At 55.1% G+C, this 16,624-nt stretch overlaps 3 protein-coding genes across 3 annotated transcripts; 1 reads left to right on the forward strand and 2 right to left on the reverse strand.

Moving 5' to 3' along the window:
• Positions 1 to 563: 563 nt before the first annotated feature.
• On the reverse strand, positions 564 to 4,792 carry BESB_039700 (putative proteasome subunit beta type; the record flags this gene model as incomplete). Its single annotated transcript, XM_029362556.1, has 10 exons — positions 564 to 586; positions 889 to 975; positions 1,279 to 1,370; positions 1,938 to 2,012; positions 2,270 to 2,342; positions 2,739 to 2,817; positions 3,137 to 3,222; positions 3,354 to 3,453; positions 3,916 to 4,071; positions 4,631 to 4,792. 10 exons carry the CDS (start codon positions 4,790 to 4,792, stop codon positions 564 to 566), a joined length of 933 nt encoding a protein of 310 aa, XP_029221521.1.
• Positions 4,793 to 8,300: 3,508 nt separating this feature from the next.
• On the forward strand, positions 8,301 to 12,677 carry BESB_039710 (BTB/POZ domain-containing protein; the record flags this gene model as incomplete). Its single annotated transcript, XM_029362557.1, has 7 exons — positions 8,301 to 8,492; positions 8,958 to 9,140; positions 9,502 to 9,937; positions 10,306 to 10,422; positions 11,135 to 11,238; positions 11,846 to 11,948; positions 12,463 to 12,677. The coding sequence occupies 7 exons, from the start codon at positions 8,301 to 8,303 to the stop codon at positions 12,675 to 12,677; spliced, it is 1,350 nt and encodes a 449-aa protein (XP_029221522.1).
• Positions 12,678 to 14,148: 1,471 nt separating this feature from the next.
• On the reverse strand, positions 14,149 to 15,586 carry BESB_039720 (uncharacterized protein; the record flags this gene model as incomplete). Its single annotated transcript, XM_029362558.1, has 2 exons — positions 14,149 to 14,505; positions 15,380 to 15,586. The coding sequence occupies 2 exons, from the start codon at positions 15,584 to 15,586 to the stop codon at positions 14,149 to 14,151; spliced, it is 564 nt and encodes a 187-aa protein (XP_029221523.1).
• Positions 15,587 to 16,624: the final 1,038 nt, after the last annotated feature.

Raw genomic sequence — 16,624 nt, forward strand, 5'->3', positions numbered from 1 at the left:
TGCGACAGACAGTAGACAGTTCTTTTCGGAATCTCCGTTTAACACTTCACCCCACCTCCCTTCACACATAGATCCAGCGGACGCGCATTCCCACACGCATGCAGATTTCGCCTTCTCATTCCGTCTCGCCTCATGCCAAACGCTGTACAGAGAGGAGGCCACTTTTCTTCACTGCAGGCTCACGGGCCGAAGGCGCCGATCGGCTGACAGACGCTATCTCCCGTGGAGTGCAGCAGCAGGAACCGTGCAGAGCTGTTCCTCGCCGTCCACGCGCCGTGGAGATGCAACTCTGAGAAATTCATTCGCGTCTCATGAAAGCTCCAGCGCTGAGCGGGGCGACACAGCCCCGAAAGAGCGCCTGGCGAATGCGCACTGTCGGCAAGCACATGCGCGGATGGGGACACGTGCACCGTTCGCATTCGGCATCGAAAAGAAGCTACATATGCGTGAATTGCGCGTTTTTTATGGGAGTCCGTGCCCTGCGGCGCGTCGAGGACTGCAAGTCTTTCGCAGTTCGACGAGGCCGCGCATGCGCGTGAGTCAGCCAGCAGGCGTTCCGAAGTCTAGAGTTCGTAGCCAGGCATGCCTGAAGCACAGGCAGTCGAAACACACGACAGACACGCACGCGCAACTGCTCACACCAACACAGTTAGGAGAACGAATCCTCGCACGAATGCAGGACCCGGCGGCGTGGCAGAAAAGCACTCATCACAAACTGTCTGGACGGGCGCACATCGATATCAACGCCGCACGCGGAGAACGGTCTGCTGTCTTCACAAGCAAAAACTTATTCTCTAGCTGCTTCTCTCGTGTGTCTTTTCGAGAGCCCCGAGTCGCTTCTCTACACTGCCATGAGGTTGAGATCGGCTTCTGCAGCGGCGCACTCACCCTTCTTTTCCGCGTATTCGTAGTGGAGTTCGCTGACGTCCATGCCCGGAATTACCTTCTTCCATCCGCCGCGGTAGATGTGGAAGACTGAACAGACAGAAAAAAAAAAACTGTTTCTTCACAGCTCGATGCTCATGTTGCAAAGACGACCAAGACCTGAATCGCGATGATGTGGCTGTGTGTCTTCACATACATATACGTATATATATATATATCATATTTATATTAGATAGATATTTATATACGTGTGTGGAATGGGGCACGCGACGGACACGGTTTCCCTTCGCAGTCCCCTACGCAAGAGATCCCCAATTTCTCGCGACTAGGATATTCGTCTGCAGGTGTCTAGAACAACGCGAAAAATGAGTTTTTGTGCGTATTGAGACGCACCTCTCACGACACCTCCCGAGCCTCCATCGCGATGCGCCGCTTGGTAAATCGCCCGCTTGCCGAGCTCGACAGCTTCTTCGTCAGTTAAGTCCCTGAACATTCAAAGAAAAAAACGCGACCTCCGTTCATGCGACGCGGTGGTGGATTCTAGGCGTCTCCAGCATGCAAAAAAATCCTCACTTCGCAAGAAAGCTGAAGACACTTTTACAGAAATATGAGTCCGGCCGAGCACGCCTACAAGCCCAGAAAAACCGTAATCCAATACTCTACATGCCTAGAAGCAAGCAAAAGAACGCATACATGAACCCGAGACGAAGACGCACACGCACACTTCCCTGCTCGCCGTTCGCATGGTCTCAAAGTACCAGAAGACACGAGGTATATTTCGTAAAACAAGGCATGAGACCGAAACTGCGACAGATAAAGATTTCTTGGATGATCGAACAGACGCCGCTCAGCTCCGTCCACGAGGACAGCGTGAAGGACGATGGCCGAAATGGGGCAAATGACGCTCCTGAGTCTAGCCCCTGACACTGAAAGCTTGTCTTGAGTCTCTCTACGGGCTGCGAAGCGGCGGCGCGCTTGATCGCGCTGCTCAGAGGCGACAGCGCGAGAAGCGCGAACGATGAAAGCGCGACTTCTGCAGCGAGTGACCTCACCATTTGTATTCCGTGTCAAGGACTCCGTACGCGTAGGTGCTGCCGCTGCCGCACGAGAAGAGGTCGCCCTTCAGTCTGGCCCAACGCAGGAAAACGCGAAGCGAACAAAACTCGCGAGCTCTTCACACGCTCAGGACTGTCATCACTGACAAAACTTCCTCCCTTGACAACAGAGAACGTGTTCCACATGGACAGCGAAAGCGCTTCGAACGGCGCCGGCACGGCAGCAGGCGAGAGAAGTCAGCCGCGCACAGATCCGTTGTCGAGTGAGAGGCACCACGTAGTGCCTTGCGCTATTCCAGCGAAACCGCAGGAGACAAACATCCACTTACCGCGTCGCCTTGTCGTCAACGAAGTACAGCTCCGGCTTCTCGTCCTTCTCGTTCCAGCCCGCAATCATGGTGCCTAGACACACACCGGAAAGATACCAGCAGAAAAAAAAGATCGGCGAGCGCGCACCGCACAGCGCCTTTGCAGGTGTACGTACAGACCCCCGGCAACGAGGCAGCTCGCGCCAAGACATGCCAAACACGACCACGAAAATTGGGCGTCAAGAAAAGAGGAAGGAATACAATGTGATGCCGCGATGAGAGGAAGAATCAGCCGGAAGCAAGAAGAGAGTGCAAGAAATGGACACGCGTGTGCGGACGGCATGAAAAGGGGACGTTGGTACGGGCGCGGTCTGGATGTGCGGGCGCAATCGGAAGAAAAACGTGGGACGAAACCAGGCAATCGAGCCCGTACGAGGGCTAAGACAGAGATGAGAGGATAAAACGTAGCGGAACTCGCCAGCCAACTCACCGCAGCAGAGGCCGTAACCCCTCCAGTGGAAGAAGATGTTCGCCAGCATGTTCGAGGCAGCTGCAACCGGGATAGGCTCCTGAATGCAGTCCAAAACAAGAGCGAACGACTTGCCTTTAAATAGATATCTACCTTTGCTTCTGCTGAGCGGTGAATTTCCAACAAGCACGTCTCTACGGGTTCAATTAGAAGTGTCTTCTTCCACGCCGCTTCGCAGCTGGCGCACGCTCGGAGGTCGCAGATATCCCGAAGCTCTCACCCGGGACTTGGTACAGGAATGTGGCTCCATATGCACACGCACATACACACACATTGCATATGAACACTACATATATATACGTATGTATAATATATAGTTGTAGAGGCCTGACGGCGAGGAGACGCGTTGGCTGACTTACGCCGTTTCTGAGCTTGAAGAGCCTGCAGAGGAGCCACATGTGGCGCTCCCAGTAGCTGCAGTCCGCCGCGCCCCCGGCCATGGTGCCTGCGGGTCGAGAGCAAGAAAAAAGAGTCGCCAACGGAATAGGATTTGCATCTTAAGCTCCGACGCTGCACGCGCAGGCACCACGACTGCGCTGCATACGGCAGCCTCGAGCGAGACAGAAGAAAACCCACCGAGAATGATGTCCGAGATCTCAATGACCTTCATGACGCTCTGGCTGCTGATGTACGTTCCCATGGAGGCTCTGCTGTCCACCGCCAGGATGATACCGCCCTGAGTGAAAGCGAAAAAAAAAACTCATATTCAAAGCCCCTGTCGCCTGCGGAGAGAACTCCACATCCGCTCATCCTTGCACGCGACGGTCGGCGTTCCCGCTCTCACCACGGCGCAACAACTGAGATGCCAAAAAGCGGCCCGCCGGCGAGAATCCACTCGTGGAAGCAAGGCGCACGTGATTGGTCGTACAGGACTGCAGAAACGCTTCCACAAATGCGTGTGCGCAGGCCAGAGCGGAAGTACGTGTCCACAAGTCTGACGACAGGACTCTCATCTGAAGCCAAGCCGCACTGCTCACGTCCCGGCTGCGGACCCACGCAAGCCTGTCGTGCGGAAGCCGCGATCGAAGAAGCATTTGTACGCCTTCTACACATCGTAGCCGTTCGCCTTTTGGGCGACGTGTCTCCGGAGAGAGGCGCCCACGAAGGCCGCATGCAGAGAGAGGGGCAGAGGTTTTACCTTGTACACGAATCCGAGCGTCGTCGTTCCCTTCTTCATCGTCATGGCTGGCGCGCCTGCAGTCGCGGAGGGCGGGCAGAAGCCCTGGACTGCGGAGAAGTCAATCGACGTGATTGTCGACGGCGACTTGAACAAGCTGGAGGCGAATGCGCCCGGCTGTCGCGAGTTCCATACAGAAGCGAAACACACACACACAGAACGCGTTCACCGGCAGTCATCTCTCCCGGGGCAGTGTCCAGCTCCGCGACCGAAAAAGCCCGGCAGTTGAACGCCCACAGCAATTAGCCTTGGAAAGGGCGGTTTATTTTTTTTCACGCGCGTCCGCCACTCGAGGAAGGCGCCAACAAGAAATGCCCCGTTGCGAATGCGAAAGAAAGCTGGCGTTGCTTCATGCTGCCCAACACGGAAATGACTGGAACACTCCCCCAAGTCGGTCGGGCTCTGCGCCGTGTGTGATTTTCACTACTGGCGAAGCCTGGCGACGACGCGGTGTGGCGCAGGACTGCGTCGGGGCGAAGGTTTTACTGCGTAGGAGCCTGCAAGGAAGCTCCTGTGTGGCTTTGGCAATACAGAAGTACGAAAAAGCATCAACCGCATTCTGCTAGCCCCTCAATGGTGGATAGCCGGAGCCATGCTTGGAGAACGTTTGCGGCTTCCTGTGAGCCGCGAGTCTGCGCCTCAGTGCGCAGCAGGTTTGATGTTCCGAAAGACCTACATTTTGCACATTGGGAAGAGAAAAATGGAGACGCTTGCCCGCGTCAAGCATCTGTGCCAAGTCCTCTCGAGTGGTTTCTTCGTCGTCGCAGAGAACTGGCTGCCCTCCGCTGATGAGGCGGGTCGGGTCGGTGAGGAACGAAAGGTCTGCGACGTACGCCATTGTGGAGGCTGACTTCGAAAAAAGAAAAGGTGCCGTTCTTCTGAAAAAGCCGCAGAGAAGTAGGGGCCTCGAAACAGCGAGAAACAAACGAAAAGAAGAGGAAAGAGGTGGTGGAGGCGACAACGGAAATCTACACACATGCACAGCTCGCACAGCGGGCCGCCGAAAACGAACGAAGACGCGGAGAGCAAGAGACCCAGGACGGGATTGAAGAGAGGTAGATATACTCGGCGGAGAGTAAACCGTGAAAACTGTGGCGAAGCAGTAAACAATTGTCGAACATCAAGACAGAAAAACCGGCGCACCACGCCGCGAAAAGCACGACGTCTACAATCCTCTCGGGCGGTCCGCAGGCGCGAGGCCGCCGTAGAACAGGGAAGAGTTTGATGTTGGTCACGAGGCGTCTCCCCCCTGAGTGCAGGCACGAAAGCGTCTGCTTGAAAGGATAGAAAAGGTCCGAAAGTAAACAGATAACAGACGAATCGCAGCGTTAAGTGTAGCGTGCCGCCTCGACGCTGCCGATGCGTTTGTCTGCGTACCACGCACAGGCAGTCTCTTGCATGCGCACGGGCACATTCCAGAAAGACTGCGAAACGCTCGACTGCAGAACCCTGGAGCGTTTCTTGAGAGACTCGACGGCAGTGCAACACGTCATCTTCTCGTTAGGCGCACTTTCCCTCCAGTCCATGCTACCTTCCCTGCTTGTGTTCGGGGGCAGGTGTCACACATTGTCTCGGGTGTGTCTGGTGGGTTGTTGCCTTATTCTACCGACAGGTGAAACGGAATCTCCACTGCTGAGCTAGCAGTGCAGAATTCCGTTTCCATTCGAAAACAGGCAAGCATTCCCTGTGTGAAAGGAGGCACTTCATGGTGTAGCTGAAGCTTTGCAGTTCCCCGATGCGACAGGCCTGCCGACGCTGCGTCAAACTACAAGCAGCTACGCTATGTACACGCAGTTCCGCTGCTCGGGCCACCTGGTGGTGATATAATCACTTAGGAGTGGGTCACCTTGAGCTGGACTAGCGTTTCTAGTTTCTTCTGGTAAGCGAGGCGAACAAGTGGAGACTGCGTGAAAGAGTGTGTCAGGAGCATCTCTATGTAAGGAAAAACAAAATATGGCAATTTGAGTGGGGTGACCCGAGCGCAGCAGAGCGCGGACGCTGAGTCGACCCCCCCCCCCTCCCCCCTGCCCCTCTTCTGCTTTTCTGTGGCGGATGATTCTCTCGCAAAAGTCTAGTAGCACTTGCGTTCTACTCGCAGTGCGGAGGCAACGATGCATGGGATGCAGACGAGCCCCTAGCTACAGTGGCTCGCACTGCTTAGGCTTCAGTAGTAACGTTGCTTCCTGACTCTAGCGCCCCCGCAATTAGCACTCCTGTCACGCATGCGGAGGTGTGCAGTGCTTTTTCTGGGTAGTGGAAACGCGCAGCTCTGAATGGATGAAAACGTTTCCATGGTGTCAGTGCAATCAGCACATCTGGTGGCAGATCCCCTTTGAACACGGGGCGGAGAAGCAAGCACGTATCGTGCGCACTCCCGCATGAAACGAGCAGTCTCTTCGAGTCAGGAAAACGATCTGGACATGAGATCCGTCATCCCCAGGGGAATATTAGTGAGAACTGTGCAGTACGCAAGGCAACAACCTCCAAAGCGTTTCCTGTTCACTTCTAATTCTCCAAGGGGGCACCTAAGGCACCCATTCCTCGCGAGTTTTTCTAGGCGCGCTGTGACGGTTGACATCAGCGATTCTTCTTTGTAATATACGGCTTGCAATTATGCGGGATACTCTGCGCATGAATGGCTTTCGTACCGGTAGACGGCCTGTGTGTCAATTTCAACGCCCATGTTGTCTGGCGCGGCGGGTGCCCCCGAGTTGCGCAGTCCGCCCCAGACTCGCTAAATTGCAGGCGGACGCAGTAACAAACGCTGCCTACTCCGAGGTGCTCAGAAATTGCTGTAGGACGACACTGCAATGTGTTAGGGTTCCAGGTTCGTGATTCCTCGTCGAAACCAAGATATTTTTATGCATAGGAACGGTGCAAAATGTCACCTCTTCTGCATCATGCACTTCTGCGCCGTCGTCGCAAACAGAATAAACGCTGTTTTATTTCTTTCAGCAAGCAGATCCAACACGTAGCTGTATTGCCCTGCAGACTCTCCTTTCTAGCGCCACCAAATGGAAAAGGACACTTCCGATAGACTTTGGATCTCATAGGACCTGAACCAGGTTCTGCAGGATCTGAGTATAAGGTGACAAGAGTCTCAGTGTCGATGGATGCTCATTCTTTCGTTTCCCTCACGATGGAAAGCCAGTCAGAAATGTCGTCAAAAGTAATATTACCCATGAAGATATGCCGTTTGCGCATGCTGCTGGGATGTCTACACTGAAAAGTGTAGGCATCTTTTCGACAGTAGGTCTGTCACGCAAGCTTCATCTCTGACTATATTCTTGCTCATACGAACGAAGCTAGACAGCCTTCCTTAGAGACAACATAGGCACAGGTACGCAGAGCGTTTTCGCATAGTGAAGCCAGCATTGTTGGCAGTGCAGTAGAAGTTTTACAAAATTGAAACAAGAGGTCTTCCAGTCTGCAACCTCCCACCGGGGACAGCGTTGAAACAAAAGCAACTTTCACGACACCGGTTCGGACTTCGCTCCATCATCATACCCAAACACTCTGTATTCTCTCGCGTTGTTCGTGACTACGCATCGTACCCGAACGACCCGGTCGCCGAAAGGCTTGATGCTGCAGCGTCAAAAAAAACTGTGTGTGACATACGGGGATGGAAGAAAGGTTGCAGAGCGCGTGCGAATCGAGTATCACATTTATGGCCCCATTCCCCTAAGGAAACCCCGAAATTGCAGATCGTTGCAGAATTCATCTGAATCTGGAAAATCTACAGCGAAGACGGGCGTCTGCAAACACAAGGCAAGGTTTCTTCTCAACAGTCTCCGCCACGCGACCGCATTAAAGTCGAATGCAGGCCACGGCGGACATCTTGGGGACAGTCCGGCAGTTCTACTATAACGCCCTTCAGCCTGAAGAACGCTTTCACGATTCTGCTCCCCGCGGGCGGCTCAGCAGCCGCACCTATTCAAGACCGATCACAGACTCAAGAGTACACATCCATGTGCAAATGCGCCGATGTATTTCCTGTGTGGAATCCGTCGGCAGCAGCACATACAGCCGCAGACAGTATTGGTGTGGTCGTCCTGTTTTCACGTCTGACAGGCGAAGCACTTCATGCTCTGTGATGCATTCTTCCACTCTGTTCGAAACATCTCGGGTTTTTTCTCGTCAACAATATCCGGAGCTTTGTCGACCCGTCACCCACAGCATATGAGAGGCATTTCAAGGAACGCTCTCTCCCAGCGCGTTGCCGAGTTTCTGCCTCAAACGACCGGGACTAGCCGCACCCAGCCCTAGACTCTTGCGTGCTTTATCCCACGCGGCAATTACCGGCCATCCATTCTGATATTTGGATCAGCTCTCTCTCAAAAGACAAGATGATGCATCCGCAGTCAGCCGGAGTAATCGTCTCCGGCGGGCTCGACAGCTCGTCGCTGCTTTCCTCGCGTCAACCGAAGCAGGGCAACCCTCTTGTTCGCCTTCGCGCGTTTCAACAAAGCGTGTACCGGCTGCTCACCGATCCAGCCTTTGAACCGTTGTTTGACGTCGTCATTGTAGCAGAGAACAAAGTACGCGCGCACCCGAGGGAAAACGAAATTCTACGCCATGAAAGAGGCACCCTAAAACATGCACAACGCGGACAGGGACCCCAAGGCATGGCAGTGATACGATCTGCGGTCAGAGGACGCGCCTAACAGAGACCTGGCGCCTTGCCGAGACAAGCGCTGGCCGTATAATGCATTCTCTGGGTGAAATAGAGTATTGGCGCAATCGATCTAGGCATATAGACTGAACTATAAACCGTTACGCGTACTCCTAAACGCCTCGCCGTATACAACTGTATGCGGTGCATTCAACTTCACTAATCATTCTTGACACATGATCACACCACACGCAAAAAACGCCTATGCGTCTATGTGCTGCGGCTCTTCTCTCCTCCCAACTGTGTTCGAAAACAAGTTCTCCCACATTTCTATTTCTCTAAGCCCGCTTTCTCATCTTGGTCCTGATTCTGTCGGTGGCGCCACGCTCAGGAACTCCGCGCTCACCAAAGCATTCTGGCGGCATGCAGCGAGTACTTCAAGCGCCTCTTTTGCGGCCCAGACACTGCCAAGCGAATTGAATTCCAGCAGCGATGGGTTGTTGTCCAGCAGCTCGTCCGGTGCATGTACGGCGCAGACATCGAGCCAGGCACCGACCCCGAAATCATTCTTGAAGTGAGCAACTCGTCAAGCATCCGAGTTCCTGTGGAAAGCGAAAGCAGATGCAGGACGCGCATAAAAATGACAGCTCTCGCTCCACCAACGTCGTCGAGTGTCTGTGCAACTACGGTCGCACCCAGACGAGACGCGCGCCTGCATACCTACACATGTGTACGTGCTTTGTCTTGCGCCCGGCCTCCATTTACCTCTGCACATACGCATGTTTAGTATATTATAGGACGGGCCGAGAGCAGCCTGTCATCATGGAGGATCGATAAGCTTTCCAGGAGAAAAGTTCTTTGCAGGGATTGTCGGAGGGGGCGCGTGGAGGGATGTCTTCCATATTGTTTTACCCGTGTGGTTCTGACGCCTGCAGGTCCTCGCGGAGGCGCGGAATCTGGAAGTGAACTGCATTTCGATTGACGACTGCGTCTCGCTGATCGTGGACCAGCTGAGCGTCGTGAACTGCGCGCGGGTGCTGACGCACGAAGAAGTTGCGCACCACCGCGAACTGTCGCGGCAAGTCTGTTCGTACATCGTGAAGCGCTTCTCCGACGTCGTGCGCAACCCCACATCTCGCCAGCAGCTGCTGCAGATGCCGCGCAACCAAATCGTGTACATGGTTCGCGAGCTCTGCCGTAGATGCGACACCAACCGCGACACCGACCTCATTGTCCGCTTCGTCGTCGACTGGTCGCAGTTCGAAAGCGCATGCGACCTCCTGCGAGACTGCAAACTCTGGGATTGGTGTCTCGAGCCCGGCGCTCTGTCCATCTTCCGGGACGAAGACCAAAACGCTCTGCAGGCGCCAAGTGAGGCAACGCCCACCCACACACGTCAAAAAACAAGAGCCTTTCCGCGCATGCATACATACATACATACATTTGGATGTATGTATGTATCTATGTATATGGACGTAAGCATGCATATATTTGAATAAACATCTTTACATGTTGCCAGTATGAACGTTGATGCTGTTGTACCCATGCACCTACGCACCTATGAGTGGAGGAATAGATACGGGGTGCGATGTATATATATACTTGAATATGCTTTTACACATGGGTTTGTGTGACGTCACCTCCGTCGCGCGTTCGGGTCGTCCGTCTTGGCTTGTCACCTTGCGTAGTCTTTGAATTTCCATTTGCCTCCGTCCTGCCGCGGCGCTCTGCTTGCGCAGGCTTGCCTCAGGCGGTTCAGTGGAGGATTCCGAATTTGAGAATTGCCTTGCGGGAGCACCTGCCGATGAAATATGTTGTTGGCACGTACTTCGACTGGGCTGTTCGCCTTGATCACGGTAAGTCTCGCGAGGTGTTTCCAAAGAAGTCGAGATGGGCCGTCCGCGTCTGAGGACGGGGGTGTTCAGAAAATCTCTCTGCCGAAGATTTCTCCGCTTTCGTGGAGGTGTTCATGCGGGCGGCGCTGGCTGGAAGGCGGCTGCATGGCAGCACGTCAAAAAATGATTCACGTACCTGCAGCCTCTGCGCTAGCCGCAAACGGGTTGTTTGCCGTATACTCGACGCGCCGGGCATCGTCCTTGAAGCAAAAACAAACAAAAAAAAAGCCATTGCGCTTTCCCTGGGTGAACCACCCGAGCGAGCGCCAACTATGCTCCCGCCCTTTGAGCGGCGGCCTTCCTCTAATCATATACGAAAGTGTGCGCTGGAAGGAATTCCGGTTGCTCATCTGCCTCGATATGCAGTGCATGTATGGGGAATAGTCTGCACGCGTATGTCTTTCCACCGCACTATCAACGTAGAGCTAATGGAAGCAGTCAGACAGATACGATAAGAAGAAAGGCACAGCTTACACAAGCTTGACGTTAGTTCTAAGGCGTCAGCGTTACGGCATCCGAGCCAATCACAGACTCTTTCTGCGAATGTAGAGAGTGTGGTGCGGACGTTGTGGCATGACATTGCTTCGACGCGCTCCGGAAAGGGTTCCTCGGAATCCCCCGAAAGCCAGGCGTCCTTCATTGACACTTCCGGCGGTGCTCGCCATGCGCGCAGGCGGGGAGAACAAACTGCGGCTCGTCTACGAATCGGCCTTGGATAGAAATCCAGGGCAGCCCGCATGCATCAAACGCTTCCCAGCGGCTCTGTTCGCCTGGCAGGTAAGCCCTCTCAGACTGGCGCTTTTTTCCTATCCTTGTCCCCTCGCTGTGAAGGCAACACGCTTGCGCGCCGCGACTTCCGCCTGTCCATGCGGCAGGCTTTCGTGGGTGATTGAACGCAGAAAGAAGAAAGGGATAAAGTAACAGATTCCAGATGCGGGGACAGATTTCGCTGAGTTATCCGCCTACGCGACGAGAGACAAAGGCACTCTAACCCGAGGCGACAACGACGTTCCCTACTAGACACAAGCACGCATGTGGCTCTGTCGCTGGAGTTCCACGTATACATATATATATATATATATATATATATATATATATACGTGTATATATTGTATGCGCATAGCAACAAGAACAGATGCGAAATGCAGTACATCAGGAACGCGCGGGAAGAAGATCGGAGAGGGAAATGAAGACAGAACTCTCGACGTTATCGCGACAGACTGGAATCATCCCAGACGGCCCCTGCAGCTCTTGTGCGCATGTCAGAACCTGTGCCCTTTGTGTCGCTGTCCGTATGTGTACTGGTCTGCTTCATGAGGGGTCGCTGTCCCGTCGTGGCTGCACCATGTGCATGTCAACCCGACTCGTGTGCGGTCCTGTCTAGGTGATTTTCCGCGGAGAAGACGTGTTCAGAGAGCGGCCGGTGTTCATCTGCTTCCCTGAGCACGTGGCGCTGCACTGGTCGACTACGCTGCCCATTTCCACAGGTCAGAGCAGTGCCTGGGCGGCGTCGCCTGCAGACATTGGAGACAGCCAGCCACACCTCGCCGTGAAACCTCTCTCCGCACGCACCCGCCTACATGCCAGTCTCAGAGGAGATGCGCAAATGCCGAGCTCGTAACCTGAACCCACCGCTGCAGCAGCGAGGACACTGGTAGCCCTGGAAGCGCGGAGGCCAGCGCAGACGGTGGTGGCGAAGGAGTGCTTCAAAAGGACACGTCTCTGGTCACTGATCTCTATGGAAGTGCGCTGCATGCATGCGTGTATATATATACATATATAGGTTTATGTATATCCACATATATGTATTTATATGTAGGTATCTATATATATTTACATGATGATATGTAGTATGCGTGTGTAGCAGTGAGCACACAGCGTAACGCCACATTCCTTGCGCATGCGTGTAGGCGGAAATCCGCTCCCGGCCTGATGTGCACCAAGTCAGCTGGGATTTGACATTAAGCGGCACGATTTCTTTTTGTGTGCGGGCGGCTGCAGCGGACGTGACAGACGGCGACGACCTGACGATTATGGTGACTATGACCGAAATTCCGCTTGTGTCGCTCATTCTGTACTACTTCTCCAGCGACTTGAACCAGACTCTCGCACACGAGGACATCCTCAACCGACTCCCGCACATCGAGTACCGTTGCCTGTCCTCGTACACGCTCTTCCACGCTGCGCAGCCTCAGCCGTTGCCGCCCGCGATTTAACGCAGTTAGAAATCCTTTTCGGCTCAAAAAAGGCATTGTTTCTCTATACAGGGATGCCTCTCCCCGCCCCGTGCGCCGAATAATTCGGTGCGCGATCTACGCCTCTGGTCTCCCTCCTCTGAACGGACCGGAACCGGCATACGCATATAAATATCTATAAATATATATATGAATATACTTAATTGTATCTCTTCCGCGCATATATGCCTCTTGCGCTTGTCTGCATCGGTAGATATCGAAGGAGCGAATCGATAGGCATGCGCGAGAGAGAGAGGGGCATTGTGCTTGCGCGCAGCCACGCCCCAAGCGGATACGTATGTTTGTATGCGTGTGAGTTGGGAAGCACGACTCTCAGCGGCCTGTTGACATGCCGGGGTTAAATGTGCTGCAAGCGCCGTCGCACGCAACGTGAGCGCTGTCTGACTGCGACTCTACAGTGCGAAAGCAATGCATGCTAGTCTAGTTTTCAAAAACTTTGCTCTTGGCAGTTTCCAGTTGTACTGGCTCGCAATATAATATGCGTCCGCCCCTGCCTCACATCGACCGTTTGCGAGGTTCAGGCCCGAAAGCTGGGCCGCGGCCGGACTTCTGCTTCTGTGGGCTCTCTTCGTTCGTTCCGCGCTTCGTGACTGTCGTGGTGGGCGCAGGGGCGCTCCTGAGGCGCACGGGGAGCCCAGGAGTTTCTTTCGGTGCGGCCGCAGCGGCGCGACACAGCGAGAGAAATCGCGCTTCGCCTCTCTGGCGTGCTAGACGCACGCCTACAGGGGAAGAAAAGGCATTGAAATGTGGGAAAGACCCGAAAGAGAAAAAAAGGCGATGCACGCCTTCTCCTCCGCTTCCTCAAAGACCACACTTGCCCGACACATATAAAGGTATACACACACATACACTCTCCGGACGTCCGCACACATGCACATGCTCCCACACACACGCAGGTGCACAGACGCCGTAGACCTCCACAAGTCGCAGCGACGATGCGCAGAGATGCGCGGGGCGTCTTTCAGACCCATCCGTGCAGGACTTTCTAGACTTCCGCGTCCTGAAAGGGGCAGCATGTATGACTGTCCCTCGTCGGCAGCGCCTTGCTCACGCACAAGAGACACGCGAAGCCACGCCGCCCGACGCCAGGCGCTTTGCCTTCCTGTGGGAACGTCGACTTCATCAGGCCGCTGAGAGTCGCAGACGCACGCCGCGAGATAACGGGGGAGCATCGCCGTCTCGCGGAGTTCCCGTCCTCCGCGCCTCGTCGGGCTCAGCCTGCCCGCGCCGCTCCTCTCCCCGGCCCCCGGGTGACACGCCTCCTCGCCCTTCCACTGCGGCAGTCCCGCGCGCCATCTTTGCTGGACGCAGCGTTTGTTTTTCTGCGGGAGGGAAAGCGTCTCTTCGGCGCGGAAACACACGCACCGCCCGCGCGCGTTGGTGTCCTCAGATCCAGCAGACTCGGCTCCGCGGCGCAGCAGACCGCAGGCGCTCAGCTGATGGGACTGGCGGCCTCGCAGGCGTTGGGAAGCGGGCTCGCCGCTAGGGTGCGCATCTTCTGCGAGAGCTGCTGGTCGATGTCGCACTTCCAGGCGCTCTCAAGCACCGCGCGGAAGGCCGTCGCCGCTGCGCCGCGCGCAGCCGCCGCCTGCGCGCCGAGCGCCTGCGCGGGCTCTTCCCAGGGCATGCGCGTGCCCGTGGGCACGAAGGCAAAGTGCGCGGGCGCCTTGAGCGGCACCGGCACAGAAATGTCTGCATCGCCGTAGTACTTGCGCAGGTAGGGCGACCCAGAGGAGAAAACGAAGGGCTCGGTGGTCACTGGCTTGGGCAAGTTTAGCGCGGAGCGGATCTGCGGAGAGAAAAAAAAAACACACACACACACGCACGACGTGGCCGTGGGGGGGGGGGGGGGGGGGGCGGGGGGTAAGGGGCAGATAGCAGGAGGTGCGGAGGCCGCCGCTGGGAAGGAGCGGAGGGATGCGCAAGGAGCCACGCACAAACACGCAACGGAAGAGAAAATACGAAAGCGCAGCAGACGCTCGGAGAGACACTCGGAGAAGAGCGCGCCTCCCGCCGCGCATGCCGAAGGCCTCTGAAGAAACCGAACGCAAGCGTCTCCGACTCTGTCAGGACCATGCCAGTGCGCATGCGTGCAGCGGAGGCAGACGCGACTGCAAAGAAGGGTTCTTCAGTTTTCAGCAAGCCGCCAGAGCGACACGAGACGCAGCAGCGTGTGGAAGGTGGTTGCAGCAGAAGACAGCGTGATACGCGCATATGCCTGCAGATTGGACCCTCGGATATCCACGCGCATGCATGTAGTAGCAATTCGGGCAGCAGGAAAACGCGAGTTTCGGATGCGAATACGATAATGCGCAAACACACCGGCATATGCAGATACAAATCAACACCAAAAATGAGCTCGACGCCACAGAAAATCCCTGCTAAAGATCAGCATTCCTTGCGATACGTGCACATGGATGTGTGCCGTTCTACGAACACGCTTGCACACCTACCGCAGGCGGTCTGCTAGCCCCGCTGTCGGGTAGCTCCGTCTTTACACGCAGGCATGCCTAGGCACTGACGCAGCATGCTTGACAGTAGCTCTCTTTGAAAGATTCACCCCGAAGCTAGTGCAGTACTCATCTTTCGCAGGTTGAGACGCTCTCACGCCAGAAATAGCTGCGCCCCGAACCCCTCCGCACGCATCGCTGCGCTCTGCGTACCTGATCGTCCATGACTTTCCAGGAGAATTTCTGAGTCATAGAGGCCCAGAAAGGCAAGTAGGTTCTGTGGCTGGTTTCCCAGTAAATCGAGCTGTACTGCATGCCGTGATCCATCGAGGTTGCCTTCAAACTGTGGTCGACGAGATCCGCGTAGCCGGGTGTCTGTGCACCTGCCGCGTCGCGAGTTTTTTGTACCGCGCGTGCCATCTTGCCTCAACGAAAAAACGAAGAACAACGAAAACAAGGACCTGGGAACAGAGGAAACCGTCGCTCGCGGTTGGTCCCCTCGCCCTCTCACCGTGGCCTCGCGTGCGCGGAAGCACAGAGACGGAAAAGACCGAGTTTACGGAAGATACGAAGACGTCTACCGGGGATGCAGCGTTCCGTGGAAAGGAAATGAACGTAATTCTGTTCGCACTCAAAAGTGCCTTTGTGTTCGCTTCTCACGTCTGCAAATCCACGAAAAATGCGTAAAACCCAAGGCGAGTGTCTCCTCCATTTTCTACCCCGTGTGCATGCGGCAGTCTTCCCTATCCCCGTCTCGGCGTTTCTATGGCTCTTTGCGTGTCTCTCAAACTCGCGTGCCTTCGTATTGACGAGTTGGATGCCGCCTCTGCGAAGGGGTTGGGTCGACAGGTCCCCTTGAAAAAGGAGATCCTGCACTATTCTCTTGAAAAACGCCTCGTTGCTGCGGCTTTTCTTAAGGAAAATAGGAACTCCTGGACAGAGAAAGGCGACGCCCAGAGGCCGCGTAGAGCCACTTGCGACTGAGTCAAGAGCGGGTGTAACGGGGGCAGGGGAGCGGACCTGGAAACACACAGCAAAAACGGAGCATTAATGCTGGCAGAAAGAAGGTTGAGGAGGGAGAAAGTCGGAATTTCAGTCTCGTCTTCTATTTTCTCGACGCGTCGCCTCGCGCTCCAGCCGAGCTCCTGTGCGCGGGCGACTTTTTCTGGGAATCCATGCTTGTCTTGGGCTCGTTAGAACGCGCTCAACTTTGAGAGGAAGAGAGGAGGACACTGCTCAACGCCGTATTCTTGATATGGCATTGTCACAGATAAAAAACTCATTTCTCTTCAGGTTTCCTTTATACCTTCGATTCTGCTGCCTTTCCGGCTCTTGGCCGTCAGCGCAGACGTAGCTTGCGCCGATTTTTCTCATTCCTTTCTCTCGCGCTTCTGCTTCTTTCCTCACACATCTTCCGCGAACCCCACTCCTTTTTTTCAATACTCTTTCTGCCGCTCA

The sequence above is a fragment of the Besnoitia besnoiti genome, chromosome II (assembly GCF_002563875.1).
Source record: "Besnoitia besnoiti strain Bb-Ger1 chromosome II, whole genome shotgun sequence".
Taxonomy (NCBI): Eukaryota; Apicomplexa; class Conoidasida; order Eucoccidiorida; family Sarcocystidae; genus Besnoitia; species Besnoitia besnoiti.